The sequence below is a fragment of the Sinocyclocheilus grahami genome, unplaced genomic scaffold (assembly GCF_001515645.1).
Source record: "Sinocyclocheilus grahami isolate Dianchi unplaced genomic scaffold, SAMN03320097.WGS_v1.1 scaffold552.1, whole genome shotgun sequence".
In the NCBI taxonomy this organism is placed as follows: domain Eukaryota; kingdom Metazoa; phylum Chordata; class Actinopteri; order Cypriniformes; family Cyprinidae; genus Sinocyclocheilus; species Sinocyclocheilus grahami.
The window spans coordinates 431,885-458,756 of NW_015505731.1; the positions used below are offsets into that span (position 1 = coordinate 431,885).

General features: G+C 38.1%; 2 protein-coding genes across 2 annotated transcripts in view; both read right to left on the minus strand.

Annotated features, from left to right (window-relative positions):
* LOC107555985 (mitogen-activated protein kinase 14B-like) overlaps nt 1-20,827 on the minus strand; it is a 29,107-nt gene extending 8,280 nt beyond the window's left edge. Inside the window, exons 1-3 of the mRNA XM_016238948.1 lie at nt 20,501-20,827; nt 11,733-11,862; nt 5,956-6,012 (exon numbers count right to left, since the gene is read on the minus strand). Coding sequence (XP_016094434.1) covers nt 5,956-6,012; nt 11,733-11,862; nt 20,501-20,619 — 306 coding nt within the window. The 5' untranslated portion in view covers nt 20,620-20,827. The remainder of the gene's footprint in view (nt 1-5,955; nt 6,013-11,732; nt 11,863-20,500) is intronic.
* A 2,782-nt stretch (nt 20,828-23,609) lies between these two features.
* LOC107555997 (protein kish-B-like) overlaps nt 23,610-26,872 on the minus strand; it is a 4,622-nt gene continuing 1,359 nt past the window's right edge. The window contains exons 2-3 of the mRNA XM_016238962.1: nt 24,370-24,501; nt 23,610-24,287 (exon numbers count right to left, since the gene is read on the minus strand). Of these exons, the coding sequence (XP_016094448.1) occupies nt 24,205-24,287; nt 24,370-24,501 (215 nt within the window). The 3' untranslated portion in view covers nt 23,610-24,204. The remainder of the gene's footprint in view (nt 24,288-24,369; nt 24,502-26,872) is intronic.

The window sequence follows — 26,872 nt, forward strand, 5'->3', positions numbered from 1 at the left end:
GGGAGCCCACCTTGGGGATCCCCCCCCCCCCCCCCGTGGCCTTCTTGAGCATCAGTACATGTTTTAACCTTTTGTAATGGTTATACACGAGTCCCTCAGTTGTCTTCAGTGTTAAAAGATGGATTTCAAAATCATACAGTCAATGTTGGAAAGGGTTCAAATATGCAGAAGATGCTGGAAAATCAAAGCCCGTGCAGGAGCTGGGGGATTTTTCTGAAGAACAGCAGGCAGTTGAACTGCTCAGGACAAACAAGGGACTCATGAACAACTATCACAAAATATCAAAAAGTCATGGATCATCCAGGAAACAACACAAAGTATTAAGATTCAAATGGAGTCAGTTTTATAAATTCAGTTATTATTTTGTCTTGTGGAGGATATGTAAACATCTGTTATGTGAAACAGCTTATTCAGGACAGTACTAAATAAAAAACAACATGCAATTTTCATGATCCCTCTTATTTTGTTTCAATTATTAACATTTTGCACATTCTGCAAAGCACAACTGTGTATATATATATATATATATAAAATAAATAATTTATGAGCAATTTAAATATTTATATACAACTTATTTGAGTGTTGAACCTCATTTTGTATTTTTTTGGGCTAAATAAGAACTCTAATTTTGATCTTACTTTTTGGGTAAATAAAAAAATTCAGTAGATCACTAGTCCAGATTGACATCCAGCACAACCAATTAGTTTGTCCGTGCACAGATGGGAAGAGTGCAATGTGTCTGGTGCGGAGCCAGCTGGGCACAGGCGGCCTGCTGGAAGCTCTGTTGAGCGGTGAAAAGAACCCAAGCGGCACTCGTTTGACCCGGCCATGAGCGCTATCATTAACCTCAACAATCACGAGTGCTTTGCTGTTCTGCACTCTTCTAACGCTCGAGTCAAACATGCCAGGTGAAATAACCTTACGGTACTGAAAATGCCTTCCATTAAAGGCGAGCTCTTCATCAGAGGTTTGCATAGCAGATACTCAAGTATACGGATACATGCAGTTCAGAAATATCTCTTGCCAAACGTGCTCCTCCCCTCTTGCCCCGAGCTCTGCTAGTGCTATCCCACTCATTCTCCATGAGATTTTGGGGCCGAGGTATTTATAGAGTATTATAGTATTCTTAGCTCTTGTTTCCATGCATCTTGCAGTGCTTGTGCAATGCAAATATAAAGCACAGTAAGGCCCTTCCTCCAGTGTAAGTGTGTAGAAGTCCCAGCTCCTGTTTCCAATCTCTCTGCAGCCAAACACAACTTACACTGGAGCTCGTTCTTCCTCTGCGTCTCCCAGCAGTCGTGACCTCAAGCAGCTCTCACCCGACTTAAATAAACTATACTGAGACTGGGCTCAACATTTGGACAGCACATGAAAGCAGTCCTTAAAGAGCCCCTTGACATTAAAATGGGACGATGGACCTATATGATAGCCTTTTTTGCGTCAATGACCCAGATTTTACATTGGACATACAAAGAGCCTACACAAAAATGGGTGTCACACCCAGGATCCATGTTTCACAATGTTCCATAATCATACCTGACTGTGTGGTTAGTAATCAAGTTTCAAACTTTTACTTTGCATTTGTAAACCACTGACAAATGTACTTTACAAAGGTGGCACAGAAGCGCGTATGAAGTGGCATTTAGGTGTCTTTACACAGACTGTTTAATGATGCTCAGAGGGGGCAAAAATTTATTTAATCGCATAACTTGACCTTTCATGCTGTGTCTTTACAAAATTTTGAGCAGGCACAGAGCAGCCTTAACTTGGCTTATTATGTGGTTTATAACATTGATTGCACAAATACAGTACAAGTGCGCAACTTTGCTAATAATGTGAATAACTGCCTGATTGCAATTATTCAATCTAATTGCAGTTATTATTTTGAAATTTAAAGTCACATATTTAATCCAAATAAGGGAATTTAACCGTACAGAAATGCAATAGCGAGTTATGCAGTGAATGTTTTGGTATAATGGTCTTTTTTTAAGAAGTCAGACTAGCATAAAATGATGTGTGACACTAAAGAATTTAAGAAATGTGTTGATCATACATTCCTATATTCACAACAAAAATGACATATTACAATAACACTAAATTATCATGTATTATTCATGTAATATTCCAAAAATACCAGCATGAATGAAAAGTGAATTGAAGAAAAATCTAAAGAACAACATGATATGCGTCAGCTCATATGAAACTCTTACCAAGGCAATTTTTATCTATAATTCCCAGAAGGTGCTCTTATTCTCTTTTGAATGTGTTGACTGTTTTAAGAGGCAGTTATATTATGAGGCAATAGCATTTTGCAGGTTATTGCTTATGTGCCTTTGAGGAAATTATGCTGAACGGATTAATCATTGTTGCCATGGTAACTATGGATATTCCCAACCATGCACAGCCACGATGTCCGTCGCCCCTCCCGGAGCAGAACTCGACAGGAAGTAACCGCTGCTGCTTTTCGATTATTGCTCTGACAACTGGATGCAAGGCACTTGAACGTAACTGGATTTAACAGGTCCTTCAAGATAAAGTGAGCACACAACACACCATCGGGACTACGTCTAATTAAGATTTTATTGAGCAATGTAGGGTTGTGCAGTGGAGACACCTACACACATCGAGTAATTTGATGGAGCCGCACGTTACTGAGGTGTGGCAGCTATGCCTGAGTAATTACTGCAGTGTGCCACTACATATCAGCTGTTTCTCAGTATGGCTCAGAAACCACAGACCTGCAAGCCATAACACCACACAGAACATGCAACCTTGTACAACAACATTTCCTAGAAGTACGTTCTGGATGCAGGGATGAAATCAGAGAAGTTGACAATCTGAAGAGCCTATGAAGAATTTTAGTCAGACCACCTTCAAGAAATGAAGCAAATACTCACACGTCATTGAATCCTGCTAGAGAGGTAGCGGGCGAGAAAGCATCTAGTAGACCAATTACCTGCAAGACAGACAAGAGTCATAAATTAGTCTGAAACATGACAACATTAAACGATTAAGGACAGATCATTTTAAAGTCTAAACTGCATTTTAAAGTCTAAACTGCTTTGCTAAACTGCTACTGGGGTAATTGCTTACATCGCAATGTTAAAAATATTACTGTTTTAAACCATGAAGGCAAGCCAATGGATATCAAACTTTGCGCAAGAGTTATGCTGGTGAACATCTTAATCTCAGTCAATTCACTATGCGGTCAGTAAAAGTAAAAAACGGAATGACGGAGTAATGACGGAGCTTTCGGCATCTGACGCGGCATAATCTCTCAGAGACGACAAGAGTCGAATCTACTTCAACATATGCTAATGGTATATAGCTAATTTTTTATTTATTCCTTTAATTTTCTTGTGGCCTGTACATATTGAAAAACAAAAGAAACACATTTCATGTTAAACAGGTTGTTTTTGAAAGTCGGTGCGTTTTTATTGATGACTGCAGTTTTAATATTTTAATCATAGGCCTATAATTCATTGTATAATAGACTTGTTTTTATAACATGGTAATTGAAAAGTAAATAGCCTAATCTTTTGTTATCCTTGCAGCGCGTCAATTATGCGGTAATACTGCGGGGCAAATTAATTGTAATTTTAATTTAATAATAAAAGTAACTTAATAATAATCGGCCTAATGAAAATAGGAATGTAACCGGCCTACATTAATTGGAAATGCCAAATCCTCTTAATATTGCCAATAATTGTTGTTTTTGACAATATCTCTGGCTATCGTCGAGATCATCGTCTTTCGACACACCCCAGCAAGGGGAGGTTATCGCGGGGCTGTCCGCTACGCCACTGGACAGACAGCACGTTGCCCGTTACGTCGTTTAGGCTGTCTTGTTGAGCGCAGTGGCACTGAGAACATTATATTTCACACTTTAAGCTCTTTTATTTTCCAAATGTAATAGGATTAGTCCAATTCTGCACTCTTCTAACGCTCGAGTCAAACATGCCAGGTGAAATAACCTTACGGTACTGAAAATGCCTTCCATTAAAGGCGAGCTCTTCATCAGAGGTTTGCATAGCAGATACTCAAGTATACGGATACATGCAGTTCAGAAATATCTCTTGCCAAACGTGCTCCTCCCCTCTTGCCCCGAGCTCTGCTAGTGCTATCCCACTCATTCTCCATGAGATTTTGGGGCCGAGGTATTTATAGAGTATTATAGTATTCTTAGCTCTTGTTTCCATGCATCTTGCAGTGCTTGTGCAATGCAAATATAAAGCACAGTAAGGCCCTTCCTCCAGTGTAAGTGTGTAGAAGTCCCAGCTCCTGTTTCCAATCTCTCTGCAGCCAAACACAACTTACACTGGAGCTCGTTCTTCCTCTGCGTCTCCCAGCAGTCGTGACCTCAAGCAGCTCTCACCCGACTTAAATAAACTATACTGAGACTGGGCTCAACATTTGGACAGCACATGAAAGCAGTCCTTAAAGAGCCCCTTGACATTAAAATGGGACGATGGACCTATATGATAGCCTTTTTTGCGTCAATGACCCAGATTTTACATTGGACATACAAAGAGCCTACACAAAAATGGGTGTCACACCCAGGATCCATGTTTCACAATGTTCCATAATCATACCTGACTGTGTGGTTAGTAATCAAGTTTCAAACTTTTACTTTGCATTTGTAAACCACTGACAAATGTACTTTACAAAGGTGGCACAGAAGCGCGTATGAAGTGGCATTTAGGTGTCTTTACACAGACTGTTTAATGATGCTCAGAGGGGGCAAAAATTTATTTAATCGCATAACTTGACCTTTCATGCTGTGTCTTTACAAAATTTTGAGCAGGCACAGAGCAGCCTTAACTTGGCTTATTATGTGGTTTATAACATTGATTGCACAAATACAGTACAAGTGCGCAACTTTGCTAATAATGTGAATAACTGCCTGATTGCAATTATTCAATCTAATTGCAGTTATTATTTTGAAATTTAAAGTCACATATTTAATCCAAATAAGGGAATTTAACCGTACAGAAATGCAATAGCGAGTTATGCAGTGAATGTTTTGGTATAATGGTCTTTTTTTAAGAAGTCAGACTAGCATAAAATGATGTGTGACACTAAAGAATTTAAGAAATGTGTTGATCATACATTCCTATATTCACAACAAAAATGACATATTACAATAACACTAAATTATCATGTATTATTCATGTAATATTCCAAAAATACCAGCATGAATGAAAAGTGAATTGAAGAAAAATCTAAAGAACAACATGATATGCGTCAGCTCATATGAAACTCTTACCAAGGCAATTTTTATCTATAATTCCCAGAAGGTGCTCTTATTCTCTTTTGAATGTGTTGACTGTTTTAAGAGGCAGTTATATTATGAGGCAATAGCATTTTGCAGGTTATTGCTTATGTGCCTTTGAGGAAATTATGCTGAACGGATTAATCATTGTTGCCATGGTAACTATGGATATTCCCAACCATGCACAGCCACGATGTCCGTCGCCCCTCCCGGAGCAGAACTCGACAGGAAGTAACCGCTGCTGCTTTTCGATTATTGCTCTGACAACTGGATGCAAGGCACTTGAACGTAACTGGATTTAACAGGTCCTTCAAGATAAAGTGAGCACACAACACACCATCGGGACTACGTCTAATTAAGATTTTATTGAGCAATGTAGGGTTGTGCAGTGGAGACACCTACACACATCGAGTAATTTGATGGAGCCGCACGTTACTGAGGTGTGGCAGCTATGCCTGAGTAATTACTGCAGTGTGCCACTACATATCAGCTGTTTCTCAGTATGGCTCAGAAACCACAGACCTGCAAGCCATAACACCACACAGAACATGCAACCTTGTACAACAACATTTCCTAGAAGTACGTTCTGGATGCAGGGATGAAATCAGAGAAGTTGACAATCTGAAGAGCCTATGAAGAATTTTAGTCAGACCACCTTCAAGAAATGAAGCAAATACTCACACGTCATTGAATCCTGCTAGAGAGGTAGCGGGCGAGAAAGCATCTAGTAGACCAATTACCTGCAAGACAGACAAGAGTCATAAATTAGTCTGAAACATGACAACATTAAACGATTAAGGACAGATCATTTTAAAGTCTAAACTGCATTTTAAAGTCTAAACTGCTTTGCTAAACTGCTACTGGGGTAATTGCTTACATCGCAATGTTAAAAATATTACTGTTTTAAACCATGAAGGCAAGCCAATGGATATCAAACTTTGCGCAAGAGTTATGCTGGTGAACATCTTAATCTCAGTCAATTCACTATGCGGTCAGTAAAAGTAAAAAACGGAATGACGGAGTAATGACGGAGCTTTCGGCATCTGACGCGGCATAATCTCTCAGAGACGACAAGAGTCGAATCTACTTCAACATATGCTAATGGTATATAGCTAATTTTTTATTTATTCCTTTAATTTTCTTGTGGCCTGTACATATTGAAAAACAAAAGAAACACATTTCATGTTAAACAGGTTGTTTTTGAAAGTCGGTGCGTTTTTATTGATGACTGCAGTTTTAATATTTTAATCATAGGCCTATAATTCATTGTATAATAGACTTGTTTTTATAACATGGTAATTGAAAAGTAAATAGCCTAATCTTTTGTTATCCTTGCAGCGCGTCAATTATGCGGTAATACTGCGGGGCAAATTAATTGTAATTTTAATTTAATAATAAAAGTAACTTAATAATAATCGGCCTAATGAAAATAGGAATGTAACCGGCCTACATTAATTGGAAATGCCAAATCCTCTTAATATTGCCAATAATTGTTGTTTTTGACGATATCTCTGGCTATCGTCGAGATCATCGTCTTTCGACACACCCCAGCAAGGGGAGGTTATCGCGGGGCTGTCCGCTACGCCACTGGACAGACAGCACGTTGCCCGTTACGTCGTTTAGGCTGTCTTGTTGAGCGCAGTGGCACTGAGAACATTATATTTCGCATCAGAAATAATACGATAACGGCTGTACACAAAGCAGCGCTGCGCTCATAAATGCTGCTTTATCAGGCATTACAGGCAAGATAAAATTAAAATACCATCGAAACAGTCGGTTCCCTTCAGAGACACATATAAACATACCCACGTGGTTAAAGGGATAGTTCATCCAAAAATGAAAATTTGATGTTTATCTGCTTACCCCCAGGGCATCCAAGATGTAGGTGACTTTGTTTCTTCAGTAGAACACATTTGATGATTTTTAACTTCCAACTGTTGCAGTCTATCAGTCGTATAATATATGGCAAGGGTAACAAAATCTATGAGAGTAAAAAAAAACATGCACAGACAAATCCAAATTAAACCCTGCGGCTCGTGCCGACACATTGATGTCCTAAGACACGAAACGATCGGTTTGTGCGAGAAACCGAACAGTATTTATATCATATTTTACCTCTAATACACCACTATGTCCAACTGCTTTGAGTGCGCGCACGGCGTGAGGTGTGTACGCACTCTGGCGTAGTTTACGCAAGCGCCGGAAGTGATCTCTCACGCGTATACGTCACTCATTGTTTACACAGTGCACAGTCATTGTAGGTACGACGGCTAATCAAAATGGTACTTACTTGCGCTTATTTATCTGATAAAAAAAAATAAGTTAAAACAGTAATATTATAAAATTTTGCAATTTTGAATGCATTTTTTAAATATAATTTATTCTTGTGATGCAAAGCTGAATTTTCTGCATTACTCCAGTCTTCAGTGTCACATGATCTTCAGAAATCATCCTACACTCTTAAAAATAAAGGTGCTTCATCATGCCATAGAAGAACCTTTTTGTCTAAATGGTTCCATAAAGAACCTTTAACACCTGAAGAACCTTTCTGTTTCACAAAAGGTTCTTTGTGGCGAAAGAAGGTTCTTCAGATTATAAAAAGGTAAGAAAGATATGGTTCTTTAAAGAACCTTTGACTGAATGGTTCTTTGTGGAACCAAAAATGGTTCTTCTATGGCATCGCTTGAAGAACCTTTTGAAGCACCTTTATTTTTAAGAGTGTAATATGCTGATTTGCTGCTCAAGAAACATTTTTGATTATCATCAATGTTGACAGTTGTGATGATTCATATTTTTGTGGAAACATGTTATATTTTTCTGGATTATTTTATGAATAGAAAGTTAAAAACAACCACATTTATTTGAAATAGAAATCTTTTGTAACATTACGTTTGTATCGTAGTGTACATCTAAATACAATATTTTTAATAATAAAATAAAAATACATTATAATATTACATACAATATAAAATTATATATATAAACATAAAATTTAAAGCTATAATAATAAATATTATTTTTATAATATTATATATTATATTACAAACTTGATCATCATGAAATTAATGAACGATGAGGAGGTGGGTCTTATTTACATCCAAATAGTTATAATGGTAAATAATAATCTACATGGAACAGAACCCAAATCTCCAAAGTGTCACAATAAACTATTTAAATCATTAGGATTCAGACGGATTTACTAAGAAAATATTGTTAGTGTGCCTGTCGCTTACATGTGGAGAAGACTTTTGTCAAATAAGTGGCCAGATAGAGTATTTTATGTCTGTTCATTAAAGTATATACTGCAAAAGACAGTGCTGATTTATAGGTGTGTATATATATATATATATATATATATATATAGGTCTTATTTACATCCAAATAGTTATAATGGTAAATAATAATCTACATGGAACAGAACCCAAATCTCCAAAGTGTCACAATAAACTATTTAAATCATTAGGATTCAGACGGATTTACTAAGAAAATGTTGTTAGTGTGCCTGTCGCTTACATGTGGAGAAGACTTTTGTCAAATAAGTGGGCAGATAGAGTATTTTATGTCTGTTCATTAAAGTATATACTGCAAAAGACAGTGCTGATTTATAGGTGTGTATATATATATATATATATATATATATAGCTTCAGCTATGCAGAACTGTGCAGCTTAGATGGGCACTATGAAACTGGTCCAAAGAGGAATCAAACACACACAAGTCACGCATATGACTGCAACATTTCATCAGAGTGCTGTGTTTTGCTCGTATTACACTGCTCAGTACAGCTAGTGTTTACTACGGTCCTGGACTGAAGCTGCATGTCGGTTGCCACAGTTCGCACTATGAAAAAGGATGAAGAGTCGATCTGTTCAGGGATTTGAGTGTTGTTAAACACTAACATCTGTAAGACAGACAGACAACACCAGGGAACATGAATGCGCTTGCATGCAGGAAAATGGAGGGAGGGAGAGAGAAACAGAGAGCGAGTAGGTGGCTGTGATCCAGCATAGAGTTTCACCCACGCTCAAACAGAGGCTGCACAGATTCCTGGACTCTGGCCAGAAGAGTCCAGTTCTTTTTTTTTCCCTATGCAAAACACGTTGAGTGTCTTGACAACAGCAGGCAAATAAGATCATTCGTACTTACCGTATGCCTGCTGAAAACACAGGCATGCATTTTTGACTAAGGGCGTGCGACATTTATGGGGATTTTTCTGATAGCGATAATTAAACAATATTTTGCGGAGTGTGTTTTTGTGTTGGTACTTTGGCTGCTTTAGACCTGTTGTGGATAAATATGACGCTAAAACTGCCAGTAGGTGGCGGCAAGTCTGTCTTAAAGGGTTAGTTCACCCAAAAATGAAAATGATGTCATTAATTGCTCACCCTCATGTCGTTCCAAACCCGTAAGACCTTCGTTCATCTTCGGAACACAAGTTAAGATATTACTGATGAAATCCGAGAGCTCTCTGACCCTCTCATAGACAGCAAAACAACTGAAACGTTCCCAGGTCCAGAAACGTAGCAAGGACATCGGTAAAATAGACATCAGTGGTTCAACCGTAATTTTGCGAAGCTACGAGAATACTTTTTGTGCACAAAGGAAAAAAAATTACTTTATTCAACAATTCTTCTCATCCCGTCTGCAGTGGTGCGCCGCCATTGTGGAGAGTATCACGACAAGGGCTGGGCGATTATAGCTAAAAAATGTATCAACGATATAATGTTTCATATCGTTCCGTATCAATTATTGACATTTTTTATAACCTTTTTTAAAACAAAGAGCAATATAAAAACTTTTTTTTTATTTAACAACTGTATTTTTAAATTAACCCAATTTATTGAGACAAACAACAAATATTTTTTTTGTTTTAACAGTCAAACACACAATAAAAATTAAACAAATATCTAATTTCTAATGTTTTATATGCAGATTAAATAGGTTTTAAGGAAACTTTTGTCTTGTCTCCCAAAGCCACAGGAGGGCGCAATGAGCAAAATAATGCAGCACAATGTCAACGCATGGAAATAACGGTCTATAAAAAAAACGTCTAAATTAACTCATATAGATCAAATATAGTTTTGTAAATTGCATAATTCAAAAAGTATTCTCGTAGCTTCGTAAAATAATGGTTGAACCCCTGATGTCACATACACTATTTTTACCGATGTCCTTGCTACGTTTCTGGACCTGGGAACATTTCAGTTGTTTTGCTGTCTATGGAAAGGGTCAGAGAGCTTTCTTGAGCCAAGGAAGTTGGACATAGTGTTGTATTAGAGGTAAAAAATGATATAAATACTGTTCTGTTTCTGGCACAAACCGATCATTTCGTGTCTTAGGACATCAATGTGTCGTCACGAGCCGCAGGGTTTAATTTAAATTTGTCTGTGCATGTTTTTTTTACTCTCATAGATTTTGTTACCATTGCCATGTATTATACGACTGATAGACTGCAACGGTTAAAGTTAAAAATCATAATTTGCATTCTACTGAAGAAACAGTCAACTACATCTTGGATGCCCTAGGGGTAAGCAGATAAACATCACATTTTCATTTTTGGGTGAACTATCCCTTTAAGAAATGGGACACCACTACTATACTGTCATACGTCGTCTAGCTCCTACAATACACACACTTATACTTATACCTTCCTATGCGCGCGCACACACACACACACACACACATATCGGAGATCGTGCAGCTCACATATCCAGGAGCAAACAAACTTGTCAATGCTGCCTCGCGACTTTTATTAATAACAGTTTAAATACTGAATCGCTACATTATATTTTCCAGCAACGCTGTTTTGAAGTAAACTCACTCAGTGTAAAGAGAGACGCACAGATGCGCGTACACACAACTTTCATCTCTCTCTCAAATTGGCAATATTTGAGAAAAAGGTTTAGCGATTTCTAATTATCGGGGGGGACTAGCCCCCCTCAATGTCTATGGTGATTATCGCCCTGATCAGACATGAAAATATGTTGTGGCACTATCGTGCAATCAATGATTTAACATTAGCAAACTTTATTTTTTGGCGATTTTTTGCAAACTTTTTTTGTAACATGACCGTAAATATGAACACACGATTGAATATAACAAAAAAATTAGAGGGGAGGAAAATCTTACGTAAAAATCTTACATAAAACAGAATACGAAACGTGGAACGCAACATGTACATTATGCATTTCTTATTTGCAGTGCATTATACATTATAATGCATAATCTCTCCCCACTCCCTCATTAGCTCACAGACAACGATCAATAGAGTTACATTACACACAGATGAATCTCCCACTGGGATCTGTGCTGGCAGAGCATGTGAGGATGCTAGAACAGTCACGAACGTGGAAGTACAGTCAGGAAGTCACAGATTATGTGGAAAAAATACAGTACAAGCCCGTCAAAAGAGGATCTGCATTGTACATGTAGGTGAAATAAAAGAGCTGTAAACATCTTACATTCTCGTGTTTCATGTGTTTGAGGAGCTGCAGTTCTCTGTATGTGCGCTTGGCGTGGATGATGGACTGAAACGGCCGGGACAGCTTCTTGACGGCGACCCTCAGGCCTGACTTTGTGTCTAATGTGGAGCTGCGGAAAAAAGAACAGCACATTATGGATTTGATCAACATCACAGAGTGCAAGATTATCGGAGAGTTTACGCCAAGATTCACAAGCATTCCAAGGAAAAATAACTGTAGGAAAGTTTTGTTAAAGAGAAACACAAGAACATTCATAAAAGGCTATGTCTGAAATCGTTAGATCATTTGAAATGGAATAAATGGTTTAAAAAGCATGAAATGCTCAACTGCCGTAATAAAAGTGGCATGTTTTCATACAGCAAGAGTAAGAACAATAATTCTCATATACTATTTTTGTTTGTTCGAATTTTTGAAAATGAGAACAGTGGTTGTAAGGAGAGGTGGTTGTCAGGACATTGCTTTGAGGTTGCTAGGGCTTTCTGTTTTTTTTTTGGGTCCATTTAACAGTCTACAAGGTGCAAGTCCAGAATTATTAATACTGGCACTGGCTACGTTCAAACGCACAGCATTTTCTGATTATGGGGGGAGGGGCTTTAACTTGATCCACAGCAATTGGAATATTCCTGTAAGCATGTCATTTGCATATTCTGAACAATCTGAATAAAATACAGAAGGCTGCAGTCACTTTAAGACCTAATTAGGGTTGGGTATCGTTTGTTTGGACATCTTAGATATAAACGTAGGGCTGTATGATATGGACAAAAAAATACTATCACAATTTTTTGATCAATATTGCGACTTCCATTTTAATCATGATTTTGACACAATATTTACTTACATACACACACACATGCTTTAAAATCATAAATGTAACACTCTGCTTGCCCACATATATGAAGTAGATGTGTAGTATTTCACATTTTAGATAGCAGTAGTAAACTTTCAATTTAGATACCACAGCAAAAACTACTAACCCAAGTAATATAAAGTGCACACATTATTAAATTGAAAACAGGAACAAAATAAGAACAACTAAAATTAAAAGTAATAGCAAATAAATACAACAGAACAAAGATACAAATAAATAAATCAGTATTTCATTTAAGTATTAAATGCATTTCTTTTTCAACTCTTTGTTAACTTAAGCGCAAATTCGGTGAGAGACGGCTTAGAAGAGAGTAGATGAGTCATGCTTTACAGTAACAAAAAATATTAATTACTACCTTTTGCTTTTCCATCTTATGCTGTATATAACTTATATGGCAGGGATGGGGCGACTAAGGGGTTTGGGGATTGGGACAACAGTGGTTGGTCATTGTACAATTAAACTTTTTTTTTTGTAGATAAGCTCATGGATTTTATTATTAACTACCTCAGACAGACCAATGCTATATGCCTTACATCTACAAACCAGAATATTGTCTGAATCTGGTTATGGTTATTCAATTTACACGCTTCTTAATTCAGAAAGTAACCATATTCTGATTAATATAGGAATATTCCTGTACTGAACATGTCATGCCTTAGCAAGAACCACTAATAACTATAATTTCCACAAAATGTCACCCATAATACAATGTTCTGCTCGATTCACAAAATTCATATTCATATCATGAAGTCCTGCCAAACGGCATCCAGCCCCAATTTCATTTTCCAAACAACTTTGGAACAATGGAAGCGCAGTAACCATGGCAGCCCAGGCTGGTGTGGTCAGGAGAGCGAACAGGCTTTCCAAGAAGTGCAAGTAGGCCAGTCTCGCAAATGGAAGGAGACAAAGTTTCTTGCACTATTAGCATTCTCCAAAGAACACACCTCGCCAAAGCGTCTGCCGGCCCAGACAAATAATAACACACTCTGTCACAGACCAAACCACAAGAAACCATCATGGAAAGAACATCAACTTACAGTACAACATACAAGCACTCTAAAACTAATCAGCTAGGATTACAGCTCAGCTTGAATGAATGCATCCACACATATACACAATTAATATATTGCATCCATACATATAACATATTGTAGCCTATATAATATATATATATATATTTTTTTTTTTACTGTGTCACATGCCTGAAATGATTGTATATTCACACCCCTGGGGAAAAAATTGGCCTCATAGGAACACATGCAAATTTTAATGATGCAAAAGAATTGATAAGACTGTAGATAAATCACGATCAGGCATACAGTTTCGACAGACACAATGCCAACAGGGAGGTCAAAATCTATACAGCTTTACTGTTGAATCTTGAACAAATGTTGCTCTTCTCTTACATAACAATCGGTGCATGACTCAAACTAACTTGATGGGGAACTAGGCATAGCTGAAGCCTCTCCACTGCAGACGATAAAGGGTGTGGTGTTTATGGGAGATGTCTACTTACAAGCATTGTGAACAGGCTGAGCATTAGGAACAGTTCGAGTGATATACATCGGCTGGGTGGCTGTGCTGAAACAGAAAACAGCTGCACGCTAGACAGCAACCAGGTACAGGACTGGTGTTCCACATGCATGGGTTTGATCCAAAACAAAGATCTAGCAGAGAGCCGAGCCAATGACTCAGTGCTGATTGTGAAACATGGGAAACCACCACAGTGCGCAGGAAAAGTCCCATTTCTCTATCAAACCAGGACACGCTGACACAGACCATAATGGACATTGTGATTAGTGATGATGAAGCCTCAAGCTCTTCCTCCGTATCAATTCAACTCAAAAGCGACTATGAACAGCCTGTGGTCATTTACAGCTCATCAGAGATTTTTCCAGGTTTTAAGTGCACTGTTTAAGTTTTAATCAGGTCCCCGGTGCATCTACCAACCAAGGAAATGTGAAAAAGATTAACCCAGTAACTTTGTTTTGGTAAGCCTTTTTCTGCAAGCGTCTGAGAAAACGAGCGCGTCAGATTTCACTCCCTTGGTGACGTGGCAAAGGGATCTCATCATAATATTACCGCCCCTTAATCTGTAAGTTTCCACCCACGGCGCCGTCATTTTGATTTAGCAAGCTACAGCGGTACCAGCTCTAATGCCATGGCGAAAGTTTGAGTAAAACACGCTAACTGTTCTGTCTTTGGCTGCACAGACGAGCACAGAACACTGTTTAGAGTCCCAGCCTCAGAGGAGACAAGAGAGCAGAGGATTTATTGATTTACTGTATATCTGCTGCCACACAGATCTAAAATAAACATGCAATTTATTTCCCAGATGTTTACCTTGACAGACATAACCGACTGTTTGTAACTCATGTGTGTTTTTAACGTAAACTTGTGTGTGAATGAGAACTTAGTTTAGTACTCTCATGCTGTGACAGCCGCTTTCTGTACGTGTGCACTCAGAAAACACACAAGAACAGAAGTTTAAACGCATACGGTTTAAAACGCATGATTTCAACGCGATAAACATGATAATCAGAACCAAAACGGGTGTCTTTTTAGCAGGTCCGAGCTGTAATGGCGCAGCTCTATTCTGGAAAAGGGGGCGGGGAGCAGCAGCTCATTTGCATTTAAAGAGACAGGCACGAAAAACAGCGCGTTTCTGCTTCCACTCAAAATAGGCATTTTCAAAATTATATTATAAATGATCTGTGGAGTATTTTGAGCCGAAACTTCACAGACACATTCTGGGGACACCAGAGACTTATATTACATATTGTAAAAAGGGGCATAATATGTCTCCTTTAAGTTTTTTAAGTCAGTGGAACTATCACGTATTTTTCCAAGCTGTTCGTTGAATCCTAACTCTCAGTATCAGTGGAGACTCCAGACTGTTGACTTTGCAGTACAAACACATAATATCTGAAAAGAGACATGGCAGTTTTTTCACCTATTTTTCTACATTAACCATTGCTGCTTGGGCCCATGCTCTTGCAAACTATTCCAACTCAGACTTTTACGTATTAAAAAAAAAAAAACTTTGAAAGAGTTGTCAGAAGTTGACATTGAAATGTTTCTTTACAGCCTATGGTTATCCGTTTACTTCTGCCAATTGTATTTAGGCTTAAAATTCAAAGCGGTGTTTTTTCTGTGAAGATTATCATGAAGAATGAGTAAGAATCATTAACTTTTGTCGGCCACCGAGCTTATTTTCAGCAATAATTGCATTACTGTAAACATTTTTTGTTACTTTTGTCATGAACTGACTGAGGTTAACTATTTTATGTACTGAACGTGGAATGTGCCTTCAACACAATGGCAAGGGAGACAGTTGTGGATTCAGTTCGACCTTGCCTAGAACACGAACAACTTGTGCCAGAGCAAGAAAAACAAACCCCAGCAAAACAGGCCTGAAGTAGGCCAAAGGGGTTTCCAGCAAAGAGAGTCAGTCACTGTGTTCGCTCAGCTAGATTACAAATAGCTCAGCTTAAACGAGTGAAGAAGAAAAAAAACTCACAATGTGCTTTCCCTCTGCTGTTTTTATCGTATATCATGTTCTTGACAAATGCACTCGGATGATAAACACCACTGTTTCTCATTCAAATAACGACTCTGTGTTTTACGGATGGATTTTCTCTCTGATCCAGCCGCTTCAAGAGAAAACCCCAAACTTCCAGAGCGCTGCAGTCAGTGCCTTCTGGCAGAATCCACCTCTATTCTGTCAAATAACAAGTCCTGAACAATGTGGGACATTTGCAAACACTCACAGCCTGGAAAGTCATGAAATTTCTGTGCATCACACAGACTAAAAATCCCACTGGTGCTCCAACAAAACACTCCTCTAACAACCCAAACAGATTTCAACATCAACTGAACAACGTTACAGTGGTAATATAGGTGTCTGATCCTCAAATTTGATTGGCCAGGCGGCATGATGTTTAGTATAGAGTGCAACAGTCAGGTTTCTGAAGTAAAAATCCCATTCAATTTCTCCATAAGATTTTTTATTTTTTTTGCGTGTATTATGATAGGACCGTTTAGAGGTGTGGCAAAGTGGGAGAGAGAGAGGGGCGGTATTGGGAAAGGTCCTTGAGCCAGGATTCGAACTCGGGACTGAATGTCGGCGCGCTGCCCACAAGGCTATCGGCGCCGACAGGGAACAGTATTGCAGAATGTTTCTTATCTTAGGTCTTAACTGAAAGGGCTCATATGATGCGATTTCAAGTTTTCCTTTCTCTTTGGAGTGTTACAAGCTCTTGGTGCATAAAGAAGATCTGTAAAGTTGTTTAAAAGCGAGAATAAAAGTTACGGCTTCTTTCTTTACGTGAACATTTGGGCAGTGTTATGCAAATCTTCCCACATAGTGAGGTAGACATGTGGGGGCGTGTTAGAACGAGCCGTTTTAGGGGGGCGTGGTTGACTCTTAACTTTTATAAAGAATATCTCTTTGGATTTGAGACTTTAGTCTTTGCAACTTTACAGATCTTCTTTATGCACCAAGAGCTTGTAACACTCCAAAGAGAAAGGAAAAATTGAAATCGCATCATATGACCCCTTTAAATTGCATTATCAAGTTCGACAATCCACCCTCAGCTCTGTTATCAAGCAGCCAACACTGCGCAAGCTGCTGACAAAATGAATAAAAAACAGTGAGCTTTTAATTTCAGTGGCGTGGAAATGGAAACTTTTAATACGTTCGGTAGAAAAGGCAAAGTCGATACTATTTGGTAAGTTTTCAGCGTCGCTCACTCGCGAAGACAAAGACAGGGAGTGGGGCAAGAGTTGTCGAAAATGTGTCTTTCTACCATTTAACATCTCCGTTCTTCATTTGCAATTATTAATAAATGTAATACCATTGTCGGACAGCGCAATTGTAAGCGTTTTTTCCATTAACTTTCAAATATGGCAGGCATAGCAGATCCCGCCATTGTCATTGCCGGGGTTTTGTACGTGCGTGTGGGGCGGAGATATCAAAACAGGGGTGAGGTCTAGTTAGGGTCTGTTTTGGTGCTTTCAAATGTCAACGTCGTCTGGCAAAATTCGCTTAGTGCACCTTTAACAGTAACTACGAGGTTGTTTGTCTATGATATATGCTTCTGTTAAAGACATCAGCCTGCATTATTCAACTTATTTGAAATAATCAAGTTCAAAAGTGGAATTCCAGGTGAAAAACTACATTACCCATGATTCTGCAAAGAAATCTCCACCAATCAGATAATCGAAACATCCCACAAGAACTCTTTAGTGCCCGCCCGCTCTCATCGTACTTATATTTGTGTGTGTGTGTGTGTATATATATATATATGAAGATTTTGCAATAAACATACAATGTTATTTCTAATTAACATCTTCAAATCAAAATTTATATATTTTTTTTTATTTAATTTATCGGTGGATTTTTAACTCTTTCCCTGCCATTGACAGAATTTTCCAGCTATCGGTGTTGACAGAAACAAGTGATAGCATGTAGAAGCAGACGCATATGTAAAATAATTTACAGCATATAAATCAAAACTGCCCAATGTTACCGAAATAAAATGTCGACCCAGGATTCAGGATGTTAATTTGATTTTTTCATTACAACACTTCCTTCAGTGAAGCCTTTGTCTTTTTGTACAATTTTCAAATACTTTTTGTTTCAAATCATAATTTTGTAATAATGCTGTGATTGACCTCATAGCTGGTTGGCTTGGTTCATGGCTTATAACTCCTTAACAAAGACTTTTAAAAAAGCCCAGTGGAATAAATGACTGGGCAAAATATTATATAACTGCTCCAAGGTGTTTCACGGTTTATGATTCCACTTGTCTTTTACAGCGGTGCAGGCCAGAGTATGTGAGCGGAGTTGACTGAAGCAGATTTTTGGAAAGCACCTACATTTTCTCCTTCTCAGAGTGGGTGGGAAAGGGAAAAAAAACCAGAGTGGATTCCAGAACGTTTTGTTACATACAGATTAAAGTACACACGCTGTCTGGTGACACCCTGAGCTAACTATTTATTTGATACAGAAAAAAAATATGTATGGCGTGCACAAGATGCCCTGTTCTCATGTCAGGGTTATAAAAAGTGGCTTTACAGAACGAGTGCTTCCTGTATGCCAAGAAACACGTGGCAGGAGTGTTACAGCTTCATGCAGGAGCAGGAATGATTGACAGTGAACACACTTGAACTGCTTGATCTACCAGACTTGCAAATGTCTTGGGAACACACACAATGGAGCTCTATTTACATCTCTGCCAGAGGACACCGCTAGGACAGGATCCGCCCACATTATTAGGGACTGTCCAGGAAAACGAAAGACACACCCTCCTTCAGACATATCGAGGCCAGTGACTCGTCCTTGATGTCAGCAGCAGCATGCAAAGCAATGCTGGCTTTTCCTTCCCGAAATCCTCAAAGCCACATGCCAAACATTTTTGCTTTTATTGAACCTTGCATTAGCCAAACACGCACAGATACGACGAGCACGATCAATGGATTTCCTGCAGAGGTTTGGTCGCCGCTCGATGTCTGATGTCAAATCTGGGTCCTGAAGGAAAACCCCTAATCTAGAGCTTTGGAGTAAATGATGTAATATTGAGAAGAGGTTTCGGAGAACACCTAATCCTGGAGCTATGAGTCAGAGCAGAGTGACTGCATTCTGTCCTCACGCACAGACCTTCACTTCCAACAGCTTCACTCCGTTTTTTGGCCAAGCCAATGTTTTCTCCTGGTTTAAATGAGATTTCTGATAGCATTTTTCTTAACCGATGTATATATGTACTTCATCCATTTACATTACTACATTTTTATTTTTTTTATTTAATCAATATTTACTTTATTGATTATTTCCATGCATGATTGTCTTTTTATATTAGATGTAATATCCCAAACAGAGATTTAGGCTGATTACATTTTTTTAATATATTTTTATTTATTATTACCTTTTACTTTTGTTTTATTATTTATTGACTTTTTACACAATAACAACCAATTACTACTGTGTTTATATTATTATTTGTATATTATTAATTTATACCATTTAGCAAAATTATTTTATTTTATTATAAGTTATAAATTATTTTATGTATGATTTTCATTTATACTAGATGTTTGATTATTTAGTTTTAATCATGTTTACATTTAAATTATTTTATTGGATTTTTACACTATATATACACACACATATACATATATATATACATAAATATACACATATATATATATATATATATATATATAATTTGTGTGTATGTGATATGATATAACTAACGAGGTCATATTCAGAAGACAATGAAACCGAAACCAAATAGCATTGAAACAGGAAGTGAAGTAAACAGAAGAGAATGACAAAATAATGGTCCACTTAACAGAACATAAACCTGACAATAAGATCATTAGGCTATTGTTAGCCTATATGTATAACAGTTAGCCTAGTTGTAATCTGATGTATGATTTTCATTTATACTAGATGTTTGATTATTTAGTTTTAATCATTTTTACATTAAAATTATTTTATTGGATTTTTACACTATATACACACATTTTATATATACGTATATACATACATACATATATATATATATGTGTGTGTGTGCGTTTAAAATATATATATATACACACACACACATACACACTTTTCTATAAATTATTGAAACTCATTAAATTATTAAAATAATTATTAAAATGATTAAAACTTCAAAAGCCATGGTGTTAAGACTAAGAGTGCTCTTTGCTGTTGCAAGACCTTTCTTTTGCAAAAGAGTATGTTCTGGCTCGACTTGCAACGCTGCACCGTGACTTTCTTCACAGACTGGAAAACACGCTGTGGATCAAACACAAGAGATCTTGTCACGCAAGACTTTAGGCACGACATCCAGTGAGGTTAGATATTTACCACACGGTTCCGTAAGCTCCAGAACCCACGGGCGACAAGTTCTGGTAGCGCTCCGGCACCTCCCATATGGTCTTATTGAGCTCCTGTCGATAGAAAGTCGGTCTCTCCTTGTGGGACATTCCTGTAGTTAGAGGAGTGGAAACTTCTGTGCTGCTCTGTTGATCTCAGTGCTCGAGATACACGAACTAAACCCGCTAAACAAAAGCGCAAGCTCCGCGTTCACAATCCAATCATGGCTTCGGTCAAAAGCATGGGCGCGAGCGCCGAGGGTGCTGCTCCTCGAGGAGCTGAGGTTCTTCTGCGCGCGCCTCTCTCTCTCTTACAGGCTCTCCTCTGACGAACACGCGTGGCGTCACGGCTCAAGGGCAACTCTCGGGACTCCGCCCCAAACCTCGCGAGAGCGAGAACTTTCGTTTATTATGATTGATGATTATTAATTATAAGCAACGCCTAAACAAGATATGTATACAGAGTAGCTGTATAAACTATGTTGTCAGCAGTTAAATTAAGTAAACAAATTATAAATACATGTTATATTTATTATATATAATGAAGTGCAAATGAAGTGAAGTAGCAAGTGTTTAGCACAGTACTATTGTACTAATTGTATATAATGTGTGTGTGTGTGTGTGTGTGTGTGTGTGTGTGTGTGTGTGTGTGAAACAGTTGGAGCCAGTTTATGGAACTGTCCCAGTAATATTAATGACTAATTATAGGCTATGCTTTTATCTTCTTCTTTTCTATTGGACATTAGAATATGTGTTAATATCTCTTAACATTTTCAGATACCCGTCAAAAAAGACAGTATTGCTTTGATACGTCTCAAGAATAATAATTAAAAAAAATAATAATAATCCTTTCGTCAATAAAACAAAATAAGCATTGGTTATTATAGTACAATAGTACTGCGCTCAATACTTGCTACTTCACTTCATTTGCACCTCATTCAGGAGTGCTGATGACAAACGCTATGATTGGTTCATCATTAAAATCGCGGAGAAAAGTAACAGGTAACACATGGTGTTGTTTGGGGGCGACATAAACAAAAACTTGGCAGTGGAATTTTATAGCCACTGAAATTAAAGTGCAGAGTGAATAGTTAACATTGCATCACTGGCATTTAAACGATCTCAACAGCACTGATTTAAATATATATCACATAACCCTCCTGACACTGACTCTGCTACACACATCCAAAACTAAAGACAACTACTGAACACACCTCTAACTTTACGTTTTCTTTAATCACCAGGCAAGTGAACAGAGAAACGAAGTTTTCTAAAACTCTGAATCAATCCGTGAAGTGATGAATGCTTGCTTCGCTGAGGACATCTGCTGGACAAACACGTGTCAGCGCAAAAGAAAGCCTCTAAACAATAGTACAGATCTTCGGAGAATTTATTTGCATTAAAGGGGTCATATGATGTTGCTAAAAAGAACATTATGTTGTGTATTTGGTGTAATGAAATGTGTTTATGCGGTTTAAGGATCAAAAAACACATTATTTTCCACATACTGTACATTATTGTTTCTCCTCTATGCCCCGCCTTTCTGAAACGCATCGATTTTTACAAAGCTCATCGGTCTGAAAAGCGAGGTGTGCTGTGATTGGCCAGCTATGTGATCTACACATGTTAATAATCACAGAGAAAAAATATTTTAGCCATTTTACTTACTTGAATGTAGATTCATCCAGTCCAGTAAAACAAGATGGCCTGCTTCAAGGGAAGTTTGCAGGTTGTGTGAATTTATTACCAGGTAAATAGGCCTAGTTTTCAAATCTAGCATCCAATAGCATTGCAAGGCTGAAGATTAGGACCCATTAGTTGTGTAAATGTGGTCTTAGAGAGAAAACAAAACATGAGCAGCTTTAGTTTAGTCAAGCTAAAACTGAGTGGGCCTTACAGGGTTAATCTGGTTTTTCTTGGCTTATACTCGTTAAATACACAGTTAATAGTAAAGTACTTATGTTTTATTTGTGTTTGTGTCATAAACATATTTCTGAAAATGTGCAAAATTAGTTCATTGGCTTCCATTGTTTGCAGAGGCTGTGTAACATGTGTGTCACAGTGTTAGCACACACACACACACACACACAAGAAGAAACGTCTTCACACACAGTATTGTGTTGCATAGGATTTTATATCAAACATTTACTATGTTCCACGTTTACAAATATGAACCCCCAACAGCTATAATTTTCTATAGAGCAATTACTGTGTACATTTACAGGCTAAACGAAACGTTTTACTTCAATTGTTGACTTTTGAACATGAAGAGTTGATGATAGGGTCAGATATGCTTTAGGACATGCATTTGAATGCATAAATACAAAAGAGCATGTGCACATTTATGCCGTGTAATAGACAAAACAGCATCAATACAAGAAAAGGGAGTCCACACATTTAGCATCAGCAGAAGCATCCTATGTTAATTCTTGACTTAAAGCAGCACTGTGTAACGTTTGGCACTCTAGCGGTTAATAAACAGAACTGCACACATCTCGCGGAGGAACATTCCAACCGGAGCTACTTCTCTAAGTTTATGTCTATGGCGAGTCACGCAGGTATGTGTTACTCCGCAGCGGCGACGACCCGAGCAGGCTACACTAGTCCAAATATAAGCACTTATAATAAGGAATAAGACAAAAACGCGCTTTGGAAGATGAATTCATGATGTACTCGCTCATTATACATTTTGCTAATTTTGAACACAGTTACATTGTGCTGCTTTAAGTGTTAAAAAGTGACATTAGCATGGTTAATAAACAGTTAGCAAGCTGAAACCCTCATACGATTATATTTAAGATCTAACTTGTAGTGTATTTCCCCAATAATATCATATTATCCACATTTAATATGAAAGCATGCCCATATGTTTATTGTGGTTTTATGTGAGCCAGGTTAGCAGTGTATTTATCAAACTGAACCAAACACGTCTTTACAAAGAATTCACATGGTGTACATTATACACTTTTAAAAATGCTGGGTTAAATAACATTTAAACATTTAACCCAACCGCTGGGTCAAAACAACCCAATTGCTGGGTTTGTCCATATTTTACCCAGCACTGGCTTGTATTTAACCCAGCATTTTTTTTTAGAGTGTAATATTCCAGGACATATGTGGTATCAAAATATAATGTTGTACAAGTTTTGTTTCGATCTAATAGCATGAGTAGTTTGTCTATTTTAACATGAAAGTTTCCATGAAGTCTATGGAAAACTTCCATGCTGCAAACAACAGGTCTTTTATGTTTATTACAAACATTTGAATCTGAATGATGGCATAAGCCATTCAGGATGCCAAAAGCTAAAATATGGAAGCTCTCAGTAAATGGCATTTTAATAAAAACAACGTTGTACAAGATCACATCGTTTTTCTGCCTTCTTAACTGTATCCCTCTAAGCCCAAGCAAAAAGTGTGCGTGTCTGAGAGAACAACACAAGAAAAAGATGTGACGTTTGAATCCATAAGTAGGTGCTTCAGTTACCGTTTCACTCGTAACTCATAACTAAAACAGAGTTTACCCGAAATCTAATCTTAAGTTAAACATTTACAAAAATGCAAAGCAGGTCTTAAATGGGTGTTAAACCGCAGGTGGAGTCGGCTCTCTGTGCATCTCCTCCAGCAGCCGGCGATACTCGCCAGCAATCATTTCTATTGGCGTTCAGTCCAGTGTCCAGAGAGAGCGATTCATCCGGGTCATTTCAGAAAAATCAGGTAGAACGCCATACACATACAGGACGCCGCCACAGCGATGTGGAGCCGTGTGCCTATTACTGCAGCTGCAGACAGAAGAGAAAACACAGAGCGTGAAAACTCACTGCAGCATAATGATCTTCAGTACAGCTCCAACAGAGCACTAACCTTTGTAAAAGACTCCCCAGACACCCTTCTTCTCAGACAAGAGCCAGCTGTTCAGACGAGGGACCTTCTTCAGGTAAGCACACGTGCAAACGAAAAGAAGCCCGAATACAAGAATGCCATCGAAAGAGTACACTGTGAATGAAGAGCACACTGTGTTACAAGTAGGGCTGGGTATCGTGCAAAAAATTTCGATATCGATACCGATACCTTGACTTCGATACCGGTTCCTGAACGATACTTTTTCGATACCTATTTTATGAAATCAATTTGAACAAGATTACATTATCTAAAAAAATGTTTTAGCTTTTTATTTTTCAGCTTGTTGACGTTTATACAAACTCAAAGACTCATCTCCTGAGCCACTGCACAAAGGAACAAAATGTAACCAACACAATAAATCAGTGCAAACTAGTTTTAATAAAGCTCAAATAGTCTTCAGTTTACACATCCTTTAGGCTACATTTACACTAGTTAGTGTTCGTTTTAAAACGCATAGCTCAGACAGAATCATGATTTCTATTTATTTTACACTGATTTACTGATGAGGATTAGCAGCTTCCAGCGCGGTCTGCTTGTGTTCTCTCTTCCATGATCACTGCTCCGAGTCAGAGGTAATAACATATTTAATTTCAGCAACATTAGATGGCCAAAACACACATTAGACGGCAATCGGAAGTTATTACAAACACTCGATGGTGGTTTAAAGTGAGTTTTGAGTAAAAGCGGAATATAAATCTTATTTATTGTCTTATGTAGCATGATGCTACAGTTTGCATGAATGGTCACATAACACGCGCTTTCAGTCGTGTAGTATGAACGGACATCTGCATATGATCGGAACTCCACGCAGCTCGCGCGCTACTCTCCATTGGAAATGAATGACTGAATGACCGGTCTGTCGCTTGTCGGAGATAGTGGAAAGCAAGCTTGAAAAGCAGTGGAAACGTCAGTATGACGAGGATCGTTTTCATTTTAACACATAAACGCACCAGTGTAAATGTAGCCTTACATCTAATGGGGCTGGGACGCATTCACACTTCAGCCTCATGTGTGCGCCACATCTCTGAGTGTAACCGGTGTTAAGTAGTAGGTGTGTTTGACTTGACGCGGGCTGACTGTGCAGTGCAGACCGATAAATAATACAGTATTACAGTACCACGAGAGCTAAAGAGAGCAGACATGAATGGTCACATAACACGCGCTTTCGGTCGTGTAGTATGAACGGACATCTGCATATGATCGGAACTCCACGCAGCTCGCGCGCTACTCTCCATTGGAAATGAATGACTGAATGACCGGTCTGTCGCTTGTCGGAGATAGTGGAAAGCCGGCTTGAAAAGCAGTGGAAACGTCAGTATGACGAGGATCGTTTTCATTTTAACACATAAACGCACCAGTGTAAATGTAGCCTTACATCTAATGGGGCTGCGACGCATTCACACTTCAGCCTCACGTGTGCGCCACATCTCTGAATGTAACCGGTGTAAAGTAGTAGGTGTGTTTGACTTGACGCGGGCTGACTGTGCAGTGCAGACCGATAAATAATACAGTATTACAGTACCACGAGAGCTAAAGAGAGCAGACTGCTCCGTGCGCTTTCGAATCGCTCTCGCAGATGTCAAACACTGATCGATCTGCGCCACGCCGCACCTCTTCTAGTCGAACACACCGGCTAGTGCTGCAGGCTTATTGGCGCTGATGAGATTAACCCCTTAGGTCTCGAAATGTGGTACCGAACGATGAGACGTTTTTCGATACTCGATGGTATCGAGGCAATTCGGTCGGTGCCTAAAAAGTATCGAACTCGATACCCAGCCCTAGTTACAAGCAGCTTAAAACATGTGTTTTAAATTGAATTTTACTTCAAGTAAAACTTTTTTGAAAATAATTTTAAGTGATGTTTAGGTATGTTGCCTATGGGAAACACTATGTATTTTAACGCAGATTTTTAATGTTTATGATCAAAAGTACAATAAAATGAAATATTCGTACAATTTAAAATGAATATTTTCTATATAATTATTTTAAATTATACTCTCTCTCTCTCTCTCTCTCTCTCTCTCTCTATATATATACTTTCGATATGTAATTTATTTCTGTGATCAAAGCTGAATTTTCAGCATCATTACTCCACACACAAGTGTCACATGGATCTTCAGAAATAAGTCTAAAATGCTGATTTGCTGCTCAAGAAAACATTTATTCTTATTAGCAATGTTATACTTGGTGTATTTTGATCAAATAATGCAGTCTTGGTGAGCATAAGAGGCTTCTTTTAAAATCTTAACTATTCCAAACTTTTGACCGTGTATGTGTTTGGGTCAAAGACGAAAAAGGGTTTAAGCATAAAAAAAAGTGTAATACTGCTTTAAATTGTTGTTTTTCCCCAAAAAATGTAAAACGTTTTTTTGTTTAATTTAATTGCAACACACACACACACACGGCTCCATAATGAACCACATCCACACACACACACACACACACACTCAGCTCCATAATCACC